The sequence below is a fragment of the Pocillopora damicornis genome, chromosome 2, assembly GCF_964200805.1.
Source record: "Pocillopora damicornis chromosome 2, jaPocDami1.2, whole genome shotgun sequence".
In the NCBI taxonomy this organism is placed as follows: domain Eukaryota; kingdom Metazoa; phylum Cnidaria; class Anthozoa; order Scleractinia; family Pocilloporidae; genus Pocillopora; species Pocillopora damicornis.
In genome coordinates this window covers 17,912,805-17,938,955 of record NC_142671.1, presented here as the reverse complement: position 1 = coordinate 17,938,955, position 26,151 = coordinate 17,912,805, and the positions used below count along the sequence as shown (strand labels likewise).

The following is a 26,151-nucleotide window of genomic DNA, read 5'->3' as shown; positions in this document are numbered from 1 at the left end:
GCTGCGTCAATTTAAACATTCCATACGCAGCCAGTGCATCCACCACCAACAAACAGCCAATCTTGACATAGTGACAAACTCGACCAGTTATTGTAGATTGTGAAGCTCTCCTTGCCTCTTCAGACATGACAGGCAACTTTTCCTCTTCCGTGTTTAGCTTCTCTTTGATTTCCATTCTCTTTAACTTATGACTCATCTCTTGAAGCGAAGAGTAAATCTTTAATTGAACATCACGATCTCTTTTCACCATCTGCTTGTCCGCTTCAGCTTTCAACTGAAATCGTTTTATATCTTCCTTAGCCTTCCAGCACATTTCCTCCACCTTATCCAAGTCTTCAAAATATTTATTAGCACGTTTCTCGAGCTCCCGAAATTGTCTTTTTATTTTGTCGACAGCGCTTTCGTCTTCGTCAGGTACAGCACTCGAAGATTGCATCCTGTTTTCAGTCACAGTCGAGACCATTTTCAATTGATTACTGCTACAGAAGTGTCTATATGTTCTTCGCCATGCAACCAAAAAGGTACTTGAAGAAAGTTCTCAACACTACGCAGAAATTTGGCAATTTGATGTAACAATTGACTCGTGTTCTTAATTGATTAAGCGCGCGCTGCTTTAAAACTGCGGCAATAATTTGCATAGGTATATTCTAGAAGCATGGTCGAAAGATGTTTTCGAAAACTTTTAAAATGAAGAAGTTCCCGATCAAATTTAGGAAGTTAGGTTCCGCGAAGTAAGAATGGCAGTCACCCAGTTAGTCTAGATTTTTTTGCCGTACAGTTAATTCTCTTTTGCACGTAACAATGGTGTGTTTAATGAGTGGATATGCATGCGTTATGGATGACCAGGGTTAACTCACAAACATGTCCTTATTGATAAAGCAATGGTTAATTTTCACAGAAGTGGTTTAAATATCCTTTAGAATGGAGTACTGTATGGGTAATCTAGCTTAATAATTGTGAGAAGGAATCGTTGGGTATATTGGTAAGAACGAGGGGGGAGGGGTAAAGCAACGACTTAATGTGATTTGAAGGGACATCTGAGAGTCTCCTTGTTTCTATTTTTGAACAGCTTCAAGAAAATGGCTCAAATTGTCAAATTGTTGAACGTCGAAATGGACAACTCACTAAAATGCGTCCTTTTCATCAAAGTAAGCGGTCAGATAACAAGCGTTACGTTGTAGAAGTAAGGTGAGGTATTTTTTTTTTTGAGAATTTGACGTATTATTTTATTCCTTAGGGCGGCCGTAAATATTCCCATACAAACTCTTATAATACCGCCATGACTGTTATTGCGCAAGATGATCATCTCACAGCTGGAGCTTGGGCTGCCCGTGGTTTATCGTAGAGTCTCTGTGGCTCAGTGGTAGAGCATCAGGCCGCGGAATCCGAATGTCTAAGGTTCAATTCCTCGTGGGGACTCATAAGTTTTTCTCTGACCCACGCTGATGACAAGACGAAAACTGCCTTTCTCTACTTCTTTACCAACCTCAAAACTTACCGTCTCTCTTATTCTATTTACAGAGATAGTTATTTTATCTCTGGGTTCAAATAGAGGGCGTAGATTTCAATTTAAACGAACGTTCCAGGAATTTGGCGGGTTATACAGTGAAATACGACCCGCTAAATTGATCATTCACAGCGCACGTACTAACTAAGAGATTAAAAAATTAAAATTATGTTAAGCTCACCATCAATTTAATACAAATGGAACAAGCTCTCCCTGCCCTTACTTTGTCTTACTATTGTAACCTAAGGAAGTTCATGACTGAATGTGAGTTTGCACAACCTTAAATAGTCATCAGTTAAGATTTTAGTACGTGAATACAAAGTTTGTTATACATTTTACTGGGTTTTGGATTTTCTACTCTGTATTTTTTTCCTGATTAGACTTCAAATTCTTCTTCATGGCTTAAAAACATTTTAGCAGAGTCCTCGTCTCCCACGGATTTCTTCAACAAGTCCTGAAGGCACTCAATCACTCTAACGCAACGCAATCTCTCTTTTTCACCACAAACTCCTTGCTCCTCCAGTCTTCTCAGTTCTTCAGTTTTTTTGGCGATCAACTTAGTTAAAGTTTCGGCTGGACTATTTTTTTCTTCCATAGATGATGGGCTTTCCAATTGTTGCTCATCTTTCGCAATAGACTCTCCTTGACTTTGACTTTTCGTATCATTTGTGCGCCCGTGCTCGTCATTGTTGCTTTGGTCAGCAGCATTTGATCTTGATGTGTCTCCTTGGTAACTAGAATTTTCACGTATCGTCTTTCTTTCCCACGTGCACGTATACGCCCTGATCAGTGATATGTTCTCTATTTCATCGTAATCATAAATAGATTTTATCAATCCTTTGAACCGCTTCAATTGACTGTTCTCTATATAGTTTACGTTTGAATTCCATTGTATTTCCGATATAGAAGGTTCTTCAATTTCTGGTTCCTCTCGGACTGGTGGTCCTTTTAGCCCGGTGAAAATCAGTACTCTGTCCAAAATAATGTTAAAAAAAGAATCTTGGTTTTTCTTAAGCTCCTCGTCGGTGCAGACATCTTGGTGCACAACGCTGATGATCGTTATAACAACGTTTGTAAATATAAATATCATGCTGGCAGAAAAAGTCGTGAAGAAAAAATAACCTACAGTTTTGTAATCAGACTGGGAAGTAAAATCAGTATGATCAAAGACTCCCATCACAAGACATGACAAAGAGGCAAGGGTTGCAGAGAAAGACCTGTAGTCTTCCACGTAAGGCGCGAAGACTGTGAATGCCATTGAAGAGTACGCCATGTATATGGCAAACAGCATGACGGCGAAGGACTGTAGCTCAACTACAGATTTTGCGATAGTGGTTGATAAAAGTTGAACGACGCGCGTGAAGCTTAAGAAATGGATGAACTTTAGTATGGCGACAAAGTCTGCAAACGCGTACAAGATAACAAGTGTCTCGTTGTAAGAGGCACACTGGGAGAAGTCCATGAACCATTCTTGATCACTTTTAAGGGTAGCCACGGCACTTTTGAGTTTGCTCTCTCGAACAACATACACAACTACGATAGCAACACCATCCACAAAGAGGATAATGTCCAGCTGACTTACTGTTTCATAGAAGTACTCCTTCCTCCGCTGATAAATACCTTTGATAATCGTGTACAGAGTGTAAAGGATAATCACGAAGAACAACAACTCACAAGCTGAGTTAAAGGCGTACGAAGGATCCAACCGGGCAAATAGTCTGAAGATTTTAAAATCAACTCGCGGTAAAAAAGCATTTCCAGACGTTACTTCCACACCAGTCTCTATGACTCCAATGAGGTTCGTGTTAGGGTTGTATATTGCTCCTTCGATAAAGACAGCTCTGGTGTACTTGTCAATCCAATGGGTCGACTTGAGATACTTCACGAAGGCGGCTGTTTCCTCCAAGGAATCGCCAAACTCCGCCACGTAACCACCACCAGGGTAAAACGCGATTCTACCGTAAAATGTGAATGAAGAATTTGATTCCGTGGGGTCCAAGTAAGCCCATGGAGAAAGTTGCCCCGATGCACTTCTTTTGTACAGCGGAGTGTCCTCTGCCGGTTGATATCCAGCGCGCCATTCGGGGCTGAACATCCGGGTATCTTCATGCTTTTCATCAAAAGGAGGATTGCACTCGTGGATAACTTCTCTCAGCACTTTTGTCACAGAACAGCTACCTGCATTTTATATGGAAGGTGACATGATTAACCATTCCTAAGATGATTAGTGATATAGAGGTGTTTCACACGAGAAGCAGAAAATAGTAACACAAATGAAAATGTATGCTACATTGGAGTGGATTCCATTTGCTTCACATCTTTAGTGCGGTTATTCAACTGAGTAACGTTGAAATACTTTCTGAAACGAATAAGGTTGTCAAGTCTTACTTATTGGAACAAAAGTGAAACTTTGCAAAGTGAAACAAAACTTGAAACTCGCTTTACTGGTGGAAAATATGATATTCGGGACGATAAAGTGTTTAGTAAACGAGCAGACACAACGAGCAACGCCTAGACTCCTCCATTATATCTGCCGAGTATGATTTTAAAGTGTTCAATTGACAGAGAATTTCAAATTTGATAGCTAAAAAAATTATCCATGATTCCTTTGGTACTTAATTCTGTAATTATTTCGCGTCCGCGTCTTCTTCCTGGCTAGTCACATGCAGACAAAGATAAGATTGCTACCAACTTTACCGTTCTCGACGCGAACTTGACGCAATCGAATCCGTCCAAGTCGTCTGGACTGTCTTCCTGAAGTGTATCCGGTTCTGTTCGTTACCTTTTCTCCATTATACCAGTCTTGTTCGTACAAATAAGGAATTAAGCTTTGCTCTGTCCATGTCATAAATAGCTGCAAATTGTTCACCTAAGGACAAACACGAACCTTACGTCATTTCGATTTTTGTGACTAGAAAACGAAGGGCTAGTACGAGATGAGAAGCCAAAAGTCAAGGAGAGATCTCTTCAGTTTCTTCCAGCCGCTCTCCCTTCTCCAATTGCTCTATTACCCCTTCTTCAGTTATGAATACTGAACTTATCAACCTGACCCTCCAGTCTTAAATCTAAAATCTCAATCGCAGCCTAAGTTTAAGTTTTTCCTTCACTCTCGGTTACTAAGAAGTTACTATTACAAGGTGGATTTCGCGAGCAGAAAAGTTGCCAAACCGGCTTTGTAAAATAAGGGAAGCTTTCAAAAACGTTTGTTGAAATTGGTAAATACAAGAACAGGAATGACTTAAGTCATAAGGGGGTCAGTGTTTCGTATTGATCATTTCCCACACAGGAATGTTAGTTGGTTAGTCACTCCTTTACGTGCGTCTACACACAAAAGGCCCCGGCGAAAGGGCGCCATTGATTTCTGTCGATTGCCAGTCAAGCTTCCTCTATGTCCGGTCTCTGAACCACATCTCCCTTTCTACATGAAAAATGTAAGAATCTAAATTTGATTCTGACAACAGAAAACTAGGAGAGACTTGACCGTGGTCGATTATAATTGTTAAATAAGACTTACATCTGTAATTCCTTGGGGGTAAGATGCTGTAAGAGGATGTATAAATTCCTTTTCCATCGAGTTTCTCATCATGAACGACTGTGGGTCCCTGTTGCCATAACTGAGCAATACCAGGACAAGAACGACGAAAGTGTAATCTCCCAGCTTGATAAACTTGTCTTTTAATTGCTTTTCTCTAACCCTGGTTTCTCGCAAGGCGTTTAATTTGCTTTCGTCAGGAGGTTTGTATCGTAGCAGTTCCTTTTCTCTGTCTTCGTTGTCCAAAGTGTCGCCATGAAGCCACTCTTCATCTTGCCCTGTGTTTCAACAAATCGCAGATGCGTTCAATGAATTATTTTTCAGTCAGTACTAAGGCATTTTCTACTGCAGATCAAGCTTATCACAATAAATTAAGAATGAAAAAGGCTGCAGTTTTCCCACTCTCTCTCTCTTTGTAACTCGAATCTGTACTTGCAGAGTGTTTCTGGCATGTCATCATCTGTTACCAAGACAGTAGGCAACCCATTAGTGAAGGTGGCAGGACATAAAAAATTAATGCTTCTTTAAAGCGGTGAAATATGCTCTAAGGCTCCTGATTCCAAACAATGGTTGGTAATCTTTCTCTCTGGCCCTTATGTCGCGTAACAATGGCCTATCCAAACCTATCAATTGTTTTCCGTTAAATGTTTCAGGACATTTCCTTTGACTTGTCAGAATCCCAACCGAGTTCAATCTTGAATCTGAAGCGTTTTTTAACACTCTGTGGTGCCAGTTACATTGTTACGAAGCTTTTAATTGCGTACTTTCCCCGGCTAGATTGGAAGGTTTCTATTGTTTCACCATGCTTAATGTTGCTTAGTGGCGACTTCTCCAATGTGACACCTTAAATTCGATGGTTTATCTCAGTAAACAAGATATGAGAGTCGCATCTACAATGGAAAGTTTTCCCCAAGTTTTTCTTGCCGTTGGATAAAAAAATTTATTGAGATTTTCCCTGATATTTCTTCTTGCCTACATAAAGTATCATTGAACAAAGAAACTTCTAAGGGGAAAAATCAGTTAAGAACAAACTTTACAAGTATAGGTCGCCTAAAAAGGACATTTGCCTCGGAATTTTCACTGCCGACAGTTTTTACTCAATCATTTTTTCTTTGTAACGAAATATAGCGAACAAGGTTTTCTTAACAAGAGCACTCGCCGAGGAAAACTTGGTAGCACTTATAAACACAGCTTAAAAGTATACTTCTTCAGAAACGTTCAGTATTCAAAAGTATTACCTTTTCGCGGGTCTTCAACTCCTTGTTCGGCATCTGTTTCCTCGTCACTCTTCCTTATGAAGATGGCATAGACCATTGACAAGAACAAAACCTTTGCTGGCTGGTTAATGAGAGTGTCTTGAGCGAACGTCAGGATCATTGAAATAAACCACTGGTTTGATTTATCCCGTCCCCACATCATGCTATAAAATAAGGTGTACAAAGCTGATGTAAAAGACGCCATAATGCACAGAGTCCATGCTATATATAAACACCAATGTGGAAGGAAGCCATCGGATTTTTTCTTCTTTTTCTCTTCCTGTTCTTCACTCTTTTCCTTACTGTCGCCGTCTTCGATGTCTTTGGTTCGTTTTCTGCAACACCACCATTTTGTTGTGCCCTTTCTTTCATTTACTGAGTTTTCGGACGTTTCGTCGAGAAAGTCAGAGCTGTAAATTAATCATAGATATCTTTCAGTTTGAAGTGTATACTGCGCTGGATGTTTAAATTATCGAGGAAAGAAATTCCAAAAAGAGAACCATCTACTGTTCCCTCTCTGCAAACTATTCACAGCAAGATCGGGTTTCCCTAATTTTTGGCCTATCGAGCAAAATCAGTTTCAACTGGGTCAGAATGCGAAAGGACTTAGAGCTAAACACGATAATGAAGAGCGTCAGCTAGAGCAACTACCATTTCTATACCCTCCCCTCCCCTCTAGATACTCACCTGGGCTGACATTTAGCGTGTGACTTCCGGGAAATGTTTCTAACTTACCTTTGTGAGTCAAGGCTGTTTGTTTGGACAACATATTTGTGCCCTCCATCTCGTCTGTGTCGAAAGAAATCCATTTTACCGCTTGACGTTTTCTCTGCTTTATTTACTACTACGAGGTCTTCATTATCAGCACTGCCATAACCATCTTCAGAGGAATCAATACCATTCAGATGAATTTCTTTATTCGGTGGAGTTTCCCTTTCAATTCCTGTCTTTGTTTCGTCTATGTCGGAAATTTCTACTTCTGAGACACAAATTGTTTCATCCGATGAGGATGAGGACTGCTCCTCCGTTTCCTCACCAGTCTTTTCAGTTCCTTTGGGTTTCACACTCTTAAAAATGGTAACTATAGCAACATTAACTGGAACGATAACGAGGCTGCACTGTATACCAATCATAATCGATACTAAGTTCACCTCAATGGGCCCCAGGACTAGGCTGCCGCCATTGTCCCCGGATACATTTTGCCCATAGAACATAGCACTAGACACCATAGCTGTACACAGAAGGCAAAGACAACACGAAGCGCGCTGAGATCGTGTGAACTTACTCCTACATGGCTTCAGAATGACAGAGAACCACAAATGAGCATCCGTGAAGTCTTTGTATAGTTTACTATTAAAAAGTCTTGAAAACGAAGTGAGATCTTTTTCCCCTGCGGGAGTTAAGTCGCGCGTGATCTCGCCGTCATCCTCATCTAGCGCGAACCATCGTTCACAGATCAATATCGTTATGGCTCCTGATTGGATGTCTCGCACCAGGACCCGTTTCAAAAACCAGGCAGGTGACAACCCGTGATTGTCGTGCCACACTCTCAAGAACGTTATTGGACCCAAAGACTTTGCAACAGAGATTACAAATGAGTTGGCGCTACCTTTTTGGAAAGTAGGACGATTTTCGTCCTTCAAAATGCAGATTCCACTATCGCCACCCTCGCCATACAACAAACACGACACCTGGGCTGTTGTACCTGCACCACCCCGCTGACCAGTGAAAAACGTAAGCTCATAATGATATGTGGCATTATATACGTTGCTGGGAATAGGCGTTGCCCCAACCTAATGACAAAAATGAAACAGATTCACCTTTTTAGCCAAGTTCCAAACCAATTGGTATTTAATGAACAAGTTAACAAGTAGGCGGGATGGCGATACGTCTAATGAGGACTGTCCCTCTCTGTTTCCTCACCAGTCTTTTCAGATCCTTTGGGTTTCACACTCTTAAAAATGGTAACTATAGCAACATCAACTGGAATGATAACGAGGCTACACTGTATACCAATCATAATCGATACTAAGTTCACCTCAATGGGCCCCGGGATTAAGCTGCCGCCATTGTCCACAGATACATTTTGCCCATAGAACATAGCACTAGACAACATAGCTGTACACAGAACTGTCAATAAACTATATACTCGATTAGATAATTGGATCTCGAGGCATTTTGAAAATCATTTGATTTCTGCAGATCGTTGCATCGTCTGAGTGAGATTAGTTCTGAAAAAGACTACCAACGATGCTAAGGACTGTTTCCACAAGCTGAGTGAAACTCAACCCCAGAGTGAAGTGTCCGTAATTCATTTTTCGTCGGTGGTTGCACAAAGTGCTACATTACTGTCAAATGGCTGGTCAACGTCTTTTTGGCCATGACTTTCTCACTCGTTTTCATTCGAATTGCTTGGAAATTGTTTTCAAACTATCACTGTGTTGTCGGTTAATTTAAAAGCTTATTGTGATGGTATGAACTCTCAAGTGCGTATGATTTATTTCCTCGACTGTGTAACAATAATTGACTTATCAAACCCGAAGTACCTGTTCCATGTCCCTCTTGTCGGCTCTCCTGGCCCACACCAACGCAAGAGCATACAGGAGAAACATGACGATGATAAAGAAAAACACTACTACGTTCCCTGTTTCGAACATTGAACTGAATCCAGCCAATACGGCGCTGTAATCAATTGGATTTGGGGCGACGTCCATCATTGAACCAAATGCTGTCAAATGTGTGCAACGGCAATGGGTGCGTGTGACACTTGTCAAGTTACCAACCTAAAAACGCATAAAAAATGTCATTTGAATTTAGCAGTGAAATCTAAAGATAGAGTACATTAACTAAAAATATATATACCTCGCTAATACTAACCGAGTTCGAGGTCCGTGCTTTAAATTACGAACTGAGTTTTTTCAGCTCTTATTTGTGGCGAGGTGCGCGGGCTTTCAAAGCGAGTTTCCGTAGCTTATAGTGCGAAACAAGAAAAAGGAGGCTAGAAAAGTTATTTATCATATCTCTGGGTTCAAATAGAGGGAGAAGATTTTAATTAAAACTGAATTTTTAATTCTAGGTTAAGAAATGGATAGCTCACATCTTCCCTAATTAATGTGCTCATGAGGAGCTCTCGCTAAAAACAAAAACAAACAAAGAAAAAACAAACACACACTGCCACTTGACGTACAATCAGATGTACCTCCGTCATTCTTTTCATACCCGTTTTTCAAAGTGATTCTCGAATTATTATCAGAGCTCAATTTAAGATACTTTAGGTCCAAATTAGGAACGTTGTGTAGCGAATTTTATCTTTAATGTGCTCCATTTTTGTTATCTTACTTCCCCTACAGTACCCTATATCAAAATTCACATCCACTAAATTCATATTACCTCACAGCCATCGCTCTTCCACTTTTGAAATTCCTCGTTCCAATATAAACATTTGGATTTAAACGTTCTCAGCGTGTAAGTAATGCTCAAATCATTGCCTTTGCATTCAGCTGGGTCGTGTTGTCCATTCAACGGAGACGGTGGCGAAAAATAGATGCTAACGAAATATGTACCCATGTAAAGTCTCTTTTGAGATAGAAATAATGTAACATTGGAGTCGTGAAGATTATCTCTAGCGTGTTCCAGTTTAGTGAGATTTATTTGTAGAGTGTTTGTCTCATTTAAAGTTGAATTTAATGATGTACTGAAAGAGGTAGGATCTTGGTCTGTAGAGTTTGTACTTTCATCGGTAACATTAGGACTCAATCGTTCTTCTTCGGTTATGTTGGGAGAAACTGCTCTCCAGTCGAACTCTGTAGTTGTCGGGGCTTTCCCGCGCCTGACATAAACCACAAACTGCCGACTTGAACCGACCAAACGAACCTCTACATTGACAGCAATGCCATTTTTGTCAACAAACAGCTTATGTGTACGCCTTCCTCGGTGCACAGAACAGTTGTAAATAAAATTTTCCGGAGGACTGACGGGAGAATCTCTTGGAATAAAAACGTCTATTGGGTCATCTTCGTCCAGGTTGGAGACACTTAGCTTTTTACCTTTGCTATTAAAAGAAAGACTGACGACCTTTCCGGTGATACTCGAAGATCCTTTGTCCCAAGTGTATGGGTTCTCGTTAACAGCAGCCATCTACACATAAGCAAATAATACATAGGGGTCACTAACCTTGTTTATGAACATACGCCCTTTCTACGTATGACACTTAGTCGCATAACCCTAACCCTACCCCCCCCCCCCCCCATCTCCAGAAGATCTGGCAAAGTAATGAAATAGGGCTCGTCCTTTTTTAACATTTACCCAGAATCTTCGTTAACTGAAATGATCTCAAAGCAGTGTCTAATGGAGATCCGAAGAACCAAAAACCAAATTTATCTCAATGGTCAATGAAAACAAGGGTTACTATCATCATTAGCAAATTAGACCTAAAAGAAAAAAAAAAAAAGGCAAACTACCAAGGAAACGGGAAAACGAAAGAGACCAAGTTGTGTGGATTGTTTTTACTTTAGACTCTGATTAGTTCAGAGACTGGTGGAGTTTTCAAACCAATCACAGAGCATTGTAGAGCAAAACCACAGGAATCCCATAAATTATAGTTTTAACATTTTGTAGGTACTAACAAGGATTACATTAGGAAAAAGGCCTAATTTGAAAACTCAGTCTCCTATGTTGATCTCCTCTTGATGTAACAAAAACCTACCTCTTTGTCTACAGGGCCATCAAGGTCTGAGCCTGCTTTGCCAAACAGCTTTCCTAAAGGAGGCATCTTGAAGCCTGATGCTCCGTCACCGATAGAAGATCCGTTTGGGGAGTCTGGGTCAGCCCTTTCTACCGCCATGTTGAGCTTAGCAGTTGAAATAACACTTGGTTGTTCACCTGGGAGTTTGTTCTCCAGGACAGAGCCGCTAACTGTTCCAAGCATTCCCACGATAGCGTTAGCTGCATCGCGGCTCTGTGTCAGGCAGAGAGAAGAAATGTTTTCAAATTGCTCGTTTTGGGAACTGCAAGTTGTGTGATCGTGTTAAAAACATTAAGTGAAGCTTCGTATTGGAGTGTTCTGTGGATTTTTTCACGAGTTCCTCAGTATTTCCAGTATGTTCCTAACCCGTAAGATCACAATGTGCGACCAACTCTGCCCAAAACAATTTTGCATATCTGATGTATAAAACTAACCTTGGCAGATTCTTCGTCAAGTTCTACATCTTCTTCATCCGTAGAATTTCCAGAGAATTCATCATCTACTTCTCTACAGTCAAAATCGTAAGGCCCACACGTTGGAGGGGCTTTCGTAGCATTCATCTTTTTGGGCTTAATAGCTACGGAGCTCCCAGCGGCATTAAGAACTTGTCCCATTCCAGACAAGAGGGACTCGGCACTGCTAACTACTGCGTCGTAACCAGCAAAGTCATCGGAACTACTCTTTAACAGGGCTGACATTCTCTCAAAAGCTTCTGTTGAAGCATTCTATGAAGTAAAGTAAAAAACACATTTGGGTAACGAGCCATTCCACGCAAATTTTTCGTGTACGTATGACTAGGTTATGGTTTGTTTTGCACAACTCAACGTAATTCATAAAATGTCGTAAATTGTTGAAATATCTTTCGATTTGTTTGAGATAACATTAGGTTAAAGTATTAGACTCTTCATTTGACGATCGCAGAAAAAAGTAATACAAAAAAAGGCTGTTTAAGACACCCCCGATACGCCTAAATCGTTTTACAGTATTGCATATCGTCCGGAAATGGATACCACTGGATAATAATCTTGGAATGTTTAATAATTGCTAAAATATATCCTCTGAGTAATTTTACAGAAAGCCTCTCGTCCTCATCTTAGCCATTCAGACGTAAAACTTAAACGGACGTGACTTTTGATTTGAGGTCTCTTTGCTTAATGGTCTACTTTTGACTTTTAACCTCGTACAGTTTATTCTTAACAAGTTTTGAATTTCGTGCATTCCGAACAGCTCAAATACTTTTCTTTTAGTGGTTAGTTTAAAGACACACATTAAGAATTCTTTTCTAAATCAATGAATAAGATCTCAAGGTAGCAGTATACCATAGCTGTTGTTGATGTTTCATCGGTGAACATGGAGGCACTAGCTATCGTGTCAGCGGACTGTTGCAGGCCCTCTAATGACGTCACAGGAAGGGACGCCGCCGCTTTGATTACTGATGTCCGAACCTGACAATTCAACATTGAGTGAATCAGCTCCTTACTCAAATGTTCATGATAAGGTCGTTCTCTAGTTTAAACACAAACAAATTGGGCAGGAATAAACTATCCTTAGCTGTATTTTCTCGCTTTCGCCATAAAAAATGCGACGCTCTCTTTTTTGATAAGATTGTTCCGCTATTCACTTGCTCGAAAAAGATTCTTAGATTCGTCGCGGGTGATGTCGTGATTCAGCTTACCCTAACCCTCGTGGTGCTCGCATTAATTTAGATAAAACTCTAGTCTATACAACCGTTTTATTAGCTACACGAGTAGGTGATACAGCTCATTCTCAAACCATCATTGATGTTGCCAGCGAATATTACAACATTTAGCCCATGTTAAACTTGTCAGCTATTGAACAGGTATATGCTGGACATTTTAGGTATATTTACATCAACCAATCACTAAGCCTTACGAGCCCGAGTCAGTCCGATACAGATGTTTCAAATATCGAGTCCTCTGGGTTGTCTTCTATGTCTTGATATAAAATAAATATTTACCTTCGACCTTTTACATTTTAACCTCGTAAAAACTTTCCTCGCCAACAAGTTCTCTGTTGCTCACTGGTACAGTATCCGATCGCAGTGCAATTAAGGGGTACACAGATTTTTCTTTGTACCAGACGCGCGACAAATTTTATCATCTTTAAACAGTTTACCTCTTTTCTCTTTTCTTTCCTGGCACCCTCTCTTTCGCTGTCATTACCGGATGGTGTTTTTGTGCTCTGCGCGTTCAGAAGTGAATTGATGGCTCCAACCATCCTTAGAGCGGCTTGGCTATCACCTACGTTCACCAGGTTGTTTAACTGACTGTTTTCACCTGATGTCATGTTAGCAAGCATATTATCAAGTTGGTCTCCTTCTATCTTGGGTTCTACAGACTGAAGAAAAACCTCTCGATTAAAACACAGCAGAAGAAAATTTTCTTCAGAGTGTATTATTATGGTATTTAGTATAATTATTATAAGCATCATTCCTGAATCAGTTGTAACCAGGATGGAGAGGGATGATAATTATTGTTGACCTCCAGAATTAGAAACAGTGGTCGAAAATACGAGAAAGACTGGTACACAAAAACAAAGCCTTTGAAAGGACACATAACATTAACGCGACAAAGTAACTGATAATAGTCATATTAAATTCTTGCCTGCAAAAAAAGAGAATATTTGGCCTCTCCTTTGTAGAAGTCTAACACTTTGGCGATTATTTCCAGCGTGTAATTCTGCGTGGGATTTCCAAGAGGTAGTTCAGAATATGTAAAATTATTATGACCAAAGTAAAACAGAACTAGTTTTCCTTCGTCATTTTTGTAATAAAATTGATAGCTCAGGGGCATGTCGGGATCTTTCCAGCCTTCGCACCAAATATGGAAATTCGTTACCAATGCATCACCGCTCGGAGGCCAACCAAAACAGGCCCCTCCCTGAGGAACTTCATTCGTTACGTACACACTCTCTGTCTTGCCGTTGACTCCCCTCGCACGGCGGCCGTAAAGGCGAATGAGGTACTCGCTGCCCCCATGGAGCATGTCTTTAGGCAGCGTGAAAATGGGACCTGTGGTATCCTTCACCTCGGCCAAGCTTTGCGCGATATCTTGTTGCAGTTCCCAGGACTTGATGGAGTCGTTGCCAACGTTTTTGTAGACTCGCCATTCGTAGATCAGGCGTCCAATACAACCCTCAAAACAGGTGCCAACCAGGGAAAATCGTTTGGACGGACAGATTTTCTCTCCACAGTTCTGCTTACACCTGTTGAAAAACAATATTTCAGTTGTTAAATTGACCAAAGGGATAAAAATACTTCTAAAATGTGGTCACGCAGCACTCAGTTGGATGAAGTAATGATTCAAGGGAACATTTGTCAGCGCTACTCATGTTATTCCAAATAGTCATGCTTGTCTACTGAGACGAAATAATTGTCGTTAACCTATAACGCTACCACTGGTTTAATTGAATTATATTTGGAGTCTCCATGCTACCTGGTAACCTTAGCAGGGGTCCATAAGTCTTGTGAAAAGACTCATACCTGAAGTGTTTACCAACCTAGCAGGTCTCGTTTGTGATCTTCATCCGGTTTGGGACCTTCTTAACTTAAGGTTTCGTGCATGAAAAAGATACCAATTGCAGAGTGGCCACTACTTTTAAACCACGTTATGTAGAAATGTTTGGGAAACGTTAGAGTCAAACAATATGATTTCACTTACTCTAATTTTGACACAGGAGGATCTCCTTGGACGACTTCCACCACTTGGTACTGATGGGCTGTCCTTCCTCCTTTCCTTATGACCACAAACACCACGTATGTTTCATCTTCCATCATCTGCGACGTGTCCAGAGTCAGCCAACTATCCCTGCCAGCCAAAACAAACTCTCCATCTCCATAGCAACCCTTTGAGTACATTTTCCCAGGTGTTGACGTTTGACCGGTGGTGTCGTATGGGGTGCGCAGATTTAAATTTGAATAAAGATTTTGTGGGAACTGCGTGTAAATGCTCCTGCATAGCCACGTGTAACTCAAGCCTGCCAAAGGGTTAGTTTGTTAGACAAGGGCACACAACATGCAAACTGAAGGAGCAATGATCCTTATTACAGATAAATGGTCCTTATTACAAGGAATGTACATAAAGAATCATTCAAGACCTCGATTTAAGAACGTTGCAGCAGATAGTTAATTTTTTTCGGCGTTTTATTTTGCATAAAACTAATTTTTGCCGATCAAGGGCTATTCGCAAAATCCGCAACAATTGTCATGCTACAGAACAATTAACAACTTTTCCTCCAGTAGTGTAATTGGCAAGGGAAGTTCAAGCCTAGATCAGGCCAACGTACGATAAAATTTCTTCTCTAGGGAATTTGTATCGGTTTGCTCAGCAGTTTTGAGGCGGGGTTAATCCATTTTGGCCCAGCCCTTGGGATGGGTAAAAGTTGCTGCCCTTACCTGAGTCTTCTACATTTTCAACATCCGGGTCTTTCGATGGTGATGCATCGATCTTTACCTTTTTCCGAAATCCTCGACTGATCAAATTACCGCCGTCAATCTTTGCTATGAGGGGTGATGGAACAATTTTTAAGTAACCAATAGTTGTGCCGCGAAATTTGTCTGTTTCAGGTATCGCCATTTGCGCTGTGAACTGAACTTCATACACTCCGTATTGCAACGTTTTCCTGGGAATGTTTAGTTCTCTTTCATTCAGAATAATATTTCCTTTGTGTTTGCTTTGAACTCCGTTTTCGTCAAGCAACAGTAGCCTCCAGCTAAATTTTACTTTGTTGGATCTCTCGCAGTCAAGGTGAATCAGAGTACGGACAACGAAGGGATCCGATCTGAGTGATGTTGGGGCGGTATTTGAAGTTTCACCAAGATTTTCAATCTTGACATAAGGACTTGCACAAGATGCAAAGACAACTTCGACATCTTTAAAAACACGAACAAAGGATACCTCGTTTGAAGCGTTTAAGGCAACAACATATTGTCCCACCTGATTGTAGACATGATCAAACTTAACGCTTTCAACGGCTGATTTGACAATAAAGCTGGACGTTGAGTTTCTTGCTTTGCATCCGGGATGTCCAAACAAGGAACGTGTCCCGTCTCCGAAATCGACAAAGAAGCAAGAATTTATACCGAGCTGCTTAGCGCTTATGTAAAATAAAATTGGTTGATTAATTTTCTGAGGGCTGTTGATTTGCAAGATAGGATCCTCTATGGCGTAGTGAATCATTACACTGATGTTCGCATGCGCCTCACTCACCAAGTTCCTTACCAGAACCATCACAGTGTGAATTCCTACACGGCGAAAACTGTGCTGAATGCGCATCTTTGGTCCGAATTTCCCTTTTTCATTATCGATCTGCCATTGATACGATAAGTCAGTTCCTAGCGCGAAAACTTGGAATGTGACGTTGCGGCAAGCTGGAAAGTTGTTGCTATGAAAACCTTGCCCACCATGTGAACCGCCTTGTTGGGGTAACCTAGCATATGCATCTTCAATATGTACCGGATTTTGGATTATCAGCGCTGTTTTAGCAACAGCCCTGGAGACGAAGTTCCATGCTTCAACCACTACTTGAAATACACCCGCAGCTTTATATTCTGCAGGTTTAATGGTGACGTTTCGATTCCCACCCAACTCCTTAGAAATTACATTGCCAAAAAGAATCCGAAAGTTTACATCGGTGCCATTGGTTGTTTGCCATGAAATAACAAAAGTTTCGTTAAACTGTCGAGGGTGCAAGTTAGAAATTTTGAGATCTTTTATCGGCTCTTGTATAGTAATTTCCTGGGCATCCCTTCCATAACTAAGCCGGTTTTTACATTCCACAAGCAAATGGTATTTTCCAGATTTTTGGTAGACATGACTTATTCGATAACTGTGATTGTTAAAGTTCTTAACTGGTGTTCGGACCGAGCCCAGATACACTTTGTTTGGGATGTTTAGCCGGTGTAGCGCTCTTCCATCTCCGAAATCACAATCACAGAAATAATCCGAGCCTTGATCGATTGAAAGCACGATTCTCGCGTTTTCAGACACGTTTGAAGGCAACGTCGACAGCTTCATGTTATGTAGTTGAAGAACTGGTCTATGCACGGTGACATTTATTATGGTAGAGACTGAGGACACGTTATTATAGGCTGACACATAAACTTGGTAGGTGAAGTTCGGTTGTGTCAGATAAATATCTTTGTAGGCGTAGGCGTGTGAGATCTTTCCCAAAGTATTCTTCACTTTATTGCCGTCTCCAAAGTCGAACAAAAACATTGGGCTTGTTCCAGCACCTAACTGAACGGTGAAGGTCGCGTTTTGTTCAATTTCTAACTCACGTGATGCAAATGTAACGTTGACGGTGATATTTGTGACAGCAAGTTCTGCTAAGATGACCGCTGATCTGTTTTGTATTGGGCTTACTAAGTTATGGGCTGTAACCTGAATGAAATATTCACCAGGAATATTGACCACCACACGAGCGTGACCTTCTAATTCTGAAGTGTGAATAGAAGTGATCTCTCCTCCCTTAAAACCGATTTGAAACGTAGCATTTGTTCCTGATGATATGCTCCAGAAAACTCGAAATTCTCGACCAATACTTTGGGCGGGAATTACTGGAATATTCAAGCCCTCGACGAGGGTTTGAATCACAACCTCCGCCGAAGTGACTTCGGAACTCAAGTGATTTTGACAACGGGTTGTGACAACAAAGATACCTGCAGATGAGAATCTATGTTCAACGTAAAATTTAAGGTTTTGAAAGGCTTCTCTTTCCGCTGTCTTCCCATCGGCATAAAAGCTAAGATGGTGGTAACTAGAATTCAGACTTGATCCATCTCCAAACTGCCATGTACAGAAAAAATCTGAGCCCTCCCGCAAATAAAGGACGATTTTAGTTGAGTCATTCACAGCAGTTGGCGCGGTACGGAGTGAGAGACCTCGGAGAACGAGTACCGGCTTGACAACCTTTACCTTTAGCAGCGCAAATTCTTCGCTTACATTGTTTCGCGCAGTGACATTAACCACATAATGAGAATGAGGATTAAACTTGTAATCAACAAGATGTCTTCGAGTGACCATCAGCTCACCTCCATCATTGAAGTCAAACGCAAATTCTGGATTACTACCATTTTTGAGACTCGCAACTATGGACACGCTCTCGTTCACTTCTATATCACGTGGATTTCCCATGATGTACACTGTCAGACTATGTATGGGAAACTCGACAATGACGTGCCCTTGAATCCAAATCGGAGACGTCACCAAGTTCCACACGGCCACAGTGTACTCGTGTATCCCTGGGAATTTGTAAACATCTTCATCTAAGATATGAAATGCTGAGAGACCTGTCATGTTCCGACGGAATCTATGCTCGTTGAAGTCTATTGCGAAAGAGGCGTTGGTCCCCGAGGTAAAACCGAAGCTAATATTGATCGGTTTTCCAAATATAATAGGTTTAATGGGAATGAGTCGAGCACCAATGATTGGTCTCTGGACAGTAACAGCAATTGTTGCAGTCTTTTCACTAAGACGGTTTCTACAAGTGACAGTCACTTTATAAACTCCTACTTTTGTATAATTGCGCTTTATAAAAAACTGGACATCAGGCACGTTCATGTTCATTGGATCCTTGACAGGATCCCAGGCGGACTGCGCGCGGAGGTCGAACTCCTTGCTGTAATTAGGAATTTCATTAAATGAAGCGCTACAGATAACATCGGAGGCTCTTGGAATGTGCGCACTTATCACCGTAGTTTGTAAGAAGATTGTCGGTTCAGTGGTCAAGGACAAATCTTCTACCAACAGCACTGGTTTGTGAATCTTGATCAAAATACTCGCAATGAAGAAAGATACGTTGTTAGAGGCATTAATTGTCACCAAGAAGTCCCCGTAGACTGGATAGCTGATGTTTGTCATTATCCCTCTTGTGTTCAATGGATTTCTTCCATCTCCTAAGTCGATAAGATAGTAAGGATTGGCCGCATTTTCCTCGTTAGTTTTTGTCATGGATAGGACAACAGTCTTGTTAACTTCGATGTCTCGATCTGAATGGTATATAACTGGCACAAAGGGTTGTACTTCTGTTTCAATGCGAATCGTTTCTGAAGCCTGTAAAACTGCGCTTACTTTGTTGGTCGCTGTTACAGTGACGTCAAAGAGACCTACACTCACGTGATCTTGACGTCGTATCCAAGCCCATCCGCGTGAATCATTCTGACCTTTGAATATCTTAAGCTCCTTATTTTCAAATCTAGCTGTGTAGTGGATATCGCTGCCAGTTTGTACTCGCCACGTGACAAGGAACTCGCTGAGGTAGGTTTTAGGAGTAATTTTGTCAATAACGAGACCTGTGATGGGAACTTGCACAAATACTAGCGAAGAAACATTTGCTGTGCTAAGCCTGTTGACACAACTGACGTTAAGTGTATACGTTCCTGCTGAGTTAAACTGGTAATTCATCTTGTGCATCAACCCATGATGCGCAAAGTCTGTCTCAGCCAGGTGACCATCACTGAAGTTCCAATTACATTTGAAATCAGTGCCTCGATTTAAACTCAGAACTGCAATGAACACGGAGGGGAATGATACAGGGTCATAAGACAGGGTCAGGTTTCCTAGGAGCTCCAAAGGTCTTTCAACAGTCACAGTTGCTCTGACGACTAAAGTTTCATTACGGCAACGGCTAAATATGATGGCCTTCACGGAAAAATCTCCATACGTTGAATAACGGTGGTGAATTGCTTCTCGATCGGAGGTGACCGTCGGGCTTCCGTCACCAAGATCGTATACGTACTCGCTAAACTTTGAGTTCTTGTCGTTGTGCACTGCCACTGAAATGTTTTCGTTGACTTCAATGTACCTGCTTTTGTGGTGTATAACCATATTAATCCTGCTGACGGGTTCAACTATGAAATGAAGTTAATAAAAGATCACTGGATAAATCGTGTGAAGGAACTGAGTAACTGCTCTCAAACAAACCAAACTTATTTAAGGATTTACTTTACGGTTTGTCCGTCTTTTAAAATGCGAATTTTTTTGGGTCATCATTTGTATTCCGAGTTTATTTTTGCCATCCTTTACTCGTCCTCGTCTCTATTTGCGGCGAGTTAAAAAGTTAAAAAACACATCAATGTATCTTTTAAACTGAGCTCTGAAAGGAGCTGGTTGCTGGAAACCCGATCAGCATCAATTCAAGTTTTCCTACATGCAGAAACTAAACTTTGCCTTACTGGGAAACCTAAACAGGTTCTAACCACGCTACTCAGAGGGCTGGAGATCACTCGCTAAAATTTCCTGTGAAAGTATAATATACCTGCTGATGGATGACTGGGTGGAAAACGTTAAAACAAGGTACATTAAAAGGTAAGGAGGAGAAATTAGGGGCGAGTGATCTCAGAGTTTCTGAACCTTTGGCTAAAGATTATCACGTTGGAGAGAAAGGATGTTGGGTTGGGTTGTTAACTGCATTAGACCAGCTAAAATGATAACCGCACAATTAATTTTATTAGTGACTGTTTACTTACAGGGTTTGCACGCTATACGTGCCTTTTCGATTTGTCTCTGCGTCAACACTGTTGAGTAAAATTGCAGACATGCCACCCTGCCTTTAAAAAAGTCGTCCGTTGATGTCTGGCGAGCTCCGATGCGTACATCAAACTGTGTAGCGATCTCTGTTCTTCCTATGTTTCCTGATGAGACTTCCTGGTCGTTGTGCCACAGGCTAACCAACCCGCTACTGTAATCATAGGTCATTCCGACATAATGCCATTCATTTCGGGTCAGTATTCCAGTCTTCTTAATAACTGCTGTTCGCCCAAGATTGCGACGATTGACACGCGTTGCCAATGCCCTGTCTGAAAATCTATCCTCGTAAATCTGAACTCCATGTCCATCTTTTTTGTAGTTAACAATAGGACCTGCCCTACCGAGGGGATACACATACAACAAGATGGTGATAGACCTCTTAATATTCAGGTTCCCGGCGTCTTTCCGTAATTCGATGTAAGAGTCTGCGCGGCCTTGGACTTCAATGGAGCCTTGTTCCTCGCCGTGAATTCCCGGTGAGAATTCTGTTCCTGCTGCAAAGCCAACGCCCTTGTAAGGCGAGACATCGTTGGCGACGGTAATGTTATTGAATGGGTACACTGCTTTAGGGAGAACTTGGAACTCGCAGAAGTGGTAATAAGCTATCAAGGGAGAAGAAGTGGGAAAATGAGGCGATTGTGACAAAGGAGGCGAGTTGGAAATAAAAAAGAAGTTCTTGGCTACCTTCAAACTTAAAAAAAACCGTTTTATAGTTATTTAAAACATTTTCTTCTAAATGTTTCGTTATCAATAGCCGCCCAGTATTTATCAAAAAATTCTCCTATCTTCTTGCGTCAAGGACGAGCTGAATCATTTTTTAATCAACAGAGATCTTCAACCTGGAAACTAAGTATATTTGGGCTGAATTTTTTTCGATGGAAAACAGCTATGACAAGGCAAAGATCCAGAAGCTAACCATCGTGTTGTTTTATGATCAAGAGAGAAAGACTGAGGGAAAGTTAATGCCAATGCAGCTTTACTTTACGGGTTGGTTTCTTTGACGTACATTGGCTAATACGTGGGATCGAGAATAATACTTTTGACTAATATTCCAGCTTCATTCCAGCGTTTTAGTGGTTATTTGCATGAAATCCCATTTTTATATCGAATAGTTTGAAAATTAGGTAAAGCTGCCAAGTTTTTATAGGGCGTTTTCTCCTTCTTCCTTAATTTTTCGTTGTTCGATCTTCGTTCTATCGGGCGAGTATGTCAGCAGATGCATTTTGATATCCTTTCCAAATTGTTTAAGTTAAACAAATTTGGCCAACGCAACCGATTACACATCCGCCTCTTCAATGACAGAGCAAATAAACAACAGGTATTTTCTTTGGTTGTCGATCTTAATATATTCCGTTTCAAACACTGAAAGGCAAAACCGTATGTAATAAGCGGTCTCGTTGCACGAAAAGAAAATTCTTCCGCAGAATTGATTTGAAAGACTGCACTCATAACGCCTAAAGCTTACTTAAAGCAAAGAATCAAATGTGTGATAGTCTTCTCTAGTTATTTAACGCTTTACAGCTTCACTGAAAAATCGCCCGTGTCCGTAACACGCAACAAATTTTGAAGTATTGATATTGCCGCGAACGCAGTTATTTTCCGTTCGGAAAATAATTGTCGGTATACTGTGTAAGTCGTACCCGAAGACAGTCAAGTTTTCCGACAATTGCCACAATTAGAGGAGATTATAATAAAACTGTAAGTGTTGTGAAAGCCGAGTTGAAGCCCTTTGGGGATCACTGGGTTTTGCTAAGAGAGAAAATTCACTCTCGCAATGGCTTTCCCTACCCACGAATCTAAAAGGGCACTGATGAATTTTCTGGTTGAAACAAAGAAATTTGAGGGGATGCTACAAAATAATTGGTATAGGTTCATAGAGGGTTCAAGGAAGTGTGAGCTAAATGGTTCGTATGCAAAACTTAATCCGGTTTGAAGGCCACTAGTGTCTAAGATGCTATTAAAACAATATAGAGAAGTATCAATTGTGCACCTGAAAGATTTCATTGACTTAGTGGGAAGGTGTCTTTCCATAGTCATGTATGCTGGTCGTTTTTTTTCGCTGGAAAGCTCAAAACGTGCAGATATTTTGCTTCCTGTGTAAACAGGATCAAACTACGAATGATTGTTTTGAGACACCTAGAAAAGTATTACGAAAGCAAATCTGTGTTCTAACCGCTTTAAAATCCCTCATCACATGTAATGCCCCTCATTGTATCTAATTGCCACCCTTAATCCATATTTATTCAGTTCGTTTTCCGGCGCACACGGCAAAAACCCGAAAACAAAAGTTAGTAATATGTGCCTGGTTATCAAACAATTTCAAACATTAGCAGACATTTCCTATACCATTTTTCGACTCTTCAGCTGTTTTATATGTGCCAACGTAGAGTTTTTAAGGGTTTTGCAAAGCTTCAGGCAAAACGAAATGATCGCCGCTGTAGTCTTGTCAAGAGGACAAGGCTACATTGAACTTAAATTGTTTCAAACTAGAGAACATAAGTTTCGAATGAGGAGCTAGAGTAACGGCAGTTAACAATGAAAAATTAACAGGTTCCGCGGGCCTTTCAAACATTTCGTTTACACAAGTTGTTTTACCTCACGCGTCCTAAAACTCAAAACTCGGGAGACAACAAAGCCGTTGACTAACCTAATAATATTACGTAGGATTTTGCCCTTTTTTTCGGTTGTTTCTTTCTTTTGGGAAAGTGAGAAAGGGAGGGAGGCGGGCTGTAACAATGCTAAGGCACACCACTTCTTTCCTATGTTATTTGCAGAATCCTTTGAGTGAGAGGCCGAATCAGGATCTAGATTGTCGTGTTACCTGGAATTCGAGCTGATATCAAAAGAATGAATAAATTTAGTAGCTACAAATATCATTAGAAACTGCCAAAACATTTCACCCTCATCAAGATGTTGACAAAAAGCACAAATGAAGTAAATAGAGTCTCTGCTTATGATGAGTTTAGTCTGTGTTTTCTCGAAAACGTTTTCTGTCATTTTAATTCAATTGTACATACCCTGTGATGAATTGATGATCAAGCTTCCTTGTGTTTCATAATCAGACAAAACCTGTAGAAAAAAATATCCACATAAGCCTTGAGCGAAAAATAAACAAAAGGCTAAGGAAAGGAAGCAGCCAAAGGCTGCAATTTTCTTGGACTAATGCAACTTCTCTTCGCTGTTCGGTGAGTTAAATTGTAGGACCGCAATTGTGTAACAGACCTCGAACTGGCATCAAAGTATCCAGTTTCATATTATGTAGCTTCTAAATTATATCGATGAGAAGATTAAGTTTCACTGCTCGGAAACTAGCTACATACACAAAGCTTTCCAAAATGTACTGGAAATATTTGGTTGTCAACTGTGAACGACCGTCTATCTATTCGTGTCGTTAAGAGTTCGTTATTGTAAAAAACAACAATTCAGTGTAATTTCTTCGTACCAAAAACAGTTTTGATACACCAAGAGATACTCACCACCCCAAAAATTAACGAAAACAAATAAAGAACAAAAAAGTTCATCTTTTAGCTTTGAAAAAAATTAGCCGCAGTTCACTTGTCTCCGTGTCCTTTAGCATTACCTATAAACCTGAGGCATGACGTAACAGTCTGGCCATCCGGCACATAGAAAAGCTCACTTAATTTTTGCTTTGCCTCTGCGGTGACAAAACATTTTGCACGACTTAATTGTGAATACCTTAAGTGTTCCTACCTGCAATAGAGGAAGGAGATAATATAACACCCCCAAAAACATACTCAAACTGACTTCTTTTAGTACTGAGTCAGTTTAATGTTTAGGCACCACTTCGCAACCCTGAGTTTCGAAGCCAAGTCTAGATCTCTTCAATTTTCACCGGCATCATGAGCAAGAGTTCCATGTATCCGCGTTGGCATGACACCAAATGAGCGGAACTTTTCGTTGAGGTAAGTGGATATAACCGTAGACAAGACATGAATTTTTTATAATCTACCCTTAATACTATATGGATTGTCTTAATTGGTGCCGCGAAAATTAGGACATGAAACGAGAAGTTTGAATAACTTAAAATTAAGCTGAAAAGAGGATTTAAGTTTGTCCCATTTTTTTCGTGGACATGAGAAAATCTACTCAAAAGCTTGCCATATTTAGTTCGATTCCAAGATCGGTCCCAGATCTGTTTGCGCCACCAAAATAATATAAATAATAAATTTTCTGTTGAATTTTCGTCGCTTTACCAACTTGAACTTTGCAACACGGTTTAACCAAGGAAATTCTGTAAGAAACACTAGTACCTTAATTCCGGTAGCAAAATTCCTTTTAATCATATATGTACTTGGAACTCTGACAAGGTCTCTGAAGAAATAGAGGTAAATATTTATCTCAGAATGTATTCTGCTGCCAAAATGTTTCTACAGACAGACTCTCTTGATGCAAAATAATGGGACTCTTACTTCGATACGTTTTCCTTGACAAGATTTTTGAGGAAACTTTCCTCCAGGAAATATAAGATTAAATATAAGACATGTTATCTCACGAAAAGTCCTTTGTCCAGAAACTGTCTTGCCGGTTTTAAAACAAGGTGATTGGTAAAAAACTTGTGAAGGACAACATTTACAAAAAGGAAACTTTTGAAGGATATTGTAAAATACTTTCCAGCCACTTTTGCATTATAATTAGCAAAAAGAAGTTTTCTCTCGTAATGTAAAAAGTATTTTTTTTTTCGAATTTGAATATTTGGTCTTCTGTGATTATATGTTTACTTTTTTTTCACTCACGAATCATTTAATGGTAGCATTTTACCGATATCTTAAAACGGTTTCTATTGTTCCCCAGTCAGAAAAGTTTTTATTACCTTTCCTAGACTTTTTGGAACGCGAAAGTGACATGAACCTTCTTTCCAACTTCGTTTTATCTTCCACAGAGGATTTATGGCATATCTTCTGAACCTAAACAACTTTATTAGTAGCCTCGTAGAAGATATATAACTGAATCTCCTAACTGAATGATTCAGTTAGGAGATTCATTTATATATCTTCTTCATCGATGCTGTTGAGAGCTAGTTAATCATCTCGTCTTTACTTACTTCACTCCATGTCGCTATTGTAATAAAAAGTTACCGAGCCACCTTTTATTTTTTGCTATTCCTGTGTCCAGATGCCAGTAAACTTCCGTTGGGTATCTTATAACCTACCGGTCATATACTTGGCGCTCTTATTCTCCGATATCGCGACGAATTTGATTTCCGGCGAAAATCGCCGACAGATATCTGCGATTTTATGTGCCGATCTCGGCCGGTCGGCCAAAATCGCTCTCGCAGCACCGGGCACACCTGGCGATTTTCGCCGATCGGCGTATAAAAAGGCCAAGCGTATCACCAGGTTTAAGCTGTTAGATGGAAGCAGACCAACCTTAGCGAGGAATTAGAAAAATTCAGTGATTGTGACAAAAAGCTACTCGGTGTTTTTCACGAAAAAAATTACGCAAAAAGTTAGTTTTCCGCGCTAAGTAGATCCGTTGAAGACTCATCACAGTAAATGAAACTTTACAACAAAGGTTTTATGTTGTTTTTTTTATGTTTTGTTGTT

The 26,151-nt window shown here is 40.5% G+C and overlaps 1 protein-coding gene across 1 annotated transcript; it reads right to left on the bottom strand.

Moving 5' to 3' along the window:
• Positions 1–1,873: 1,873 nt before the first annotated feature.
• Positions 1,874–24,153, bottom strand: LOC113671194 (polycystin-1). Its single transcript, XM_089195978.1, has 17 exons — positions 24,064–24,153; positions 23,605–23,656; positions 20,527–21,189; positions 15,454–19,908; positions 14,720–15,035; positions 13,664–14,264; positions 13,176–13,397; positions 12,359–12,484; positions 11,474–11,764; positions 11,001–11,252; positions 9,686–10,432; positions 8,842–9,078; positions 7,031–8,088; positions 6,278–6,705; positions 5,022–5,317; positions 4,205–4,376; positions 1,874–3,685 (listed from the first exon to the last, which is right to left on the bottom strand). The coding sequence occupies exons 1-17, from the start codon at positions 24,106–24,108 to the stop codon at positions 1,884–1,886; spliced, it is 11,763 nt and encodes a 3,920-aa protein (XP_089052104.1). The 5' UTR covers positions 24,109–24,153; the 3' UTR covers positions 1,874–1,883.
• Between the last annotated feature and the right edge of the window lie 1,998 nt (positions 24,154–26,151).

Coding starts and splice junctions, on each gene's coding strand:
- LOC113671194 (XM_089195978.1), bottom strand. CDS start 24,108: ATGAACTTTTTTGTTCTTTATTTGTTTTCGTTAATTTTTGGGGTG. Junction 8,089..8,841: donor ACAAGAGGGACATGGAACAG/GTACTTCGGGTT, acceptor TTTTGTCATTAG/GTTGGGGCAACGCCTATTCC. Junction 5,318..6,277: donor AGTTGAAGACCCGCGAAAAG/GTAATACTTTTG, acceptor GTTGAAACACAG/GGCAAGATGAAGAGTGGCTT.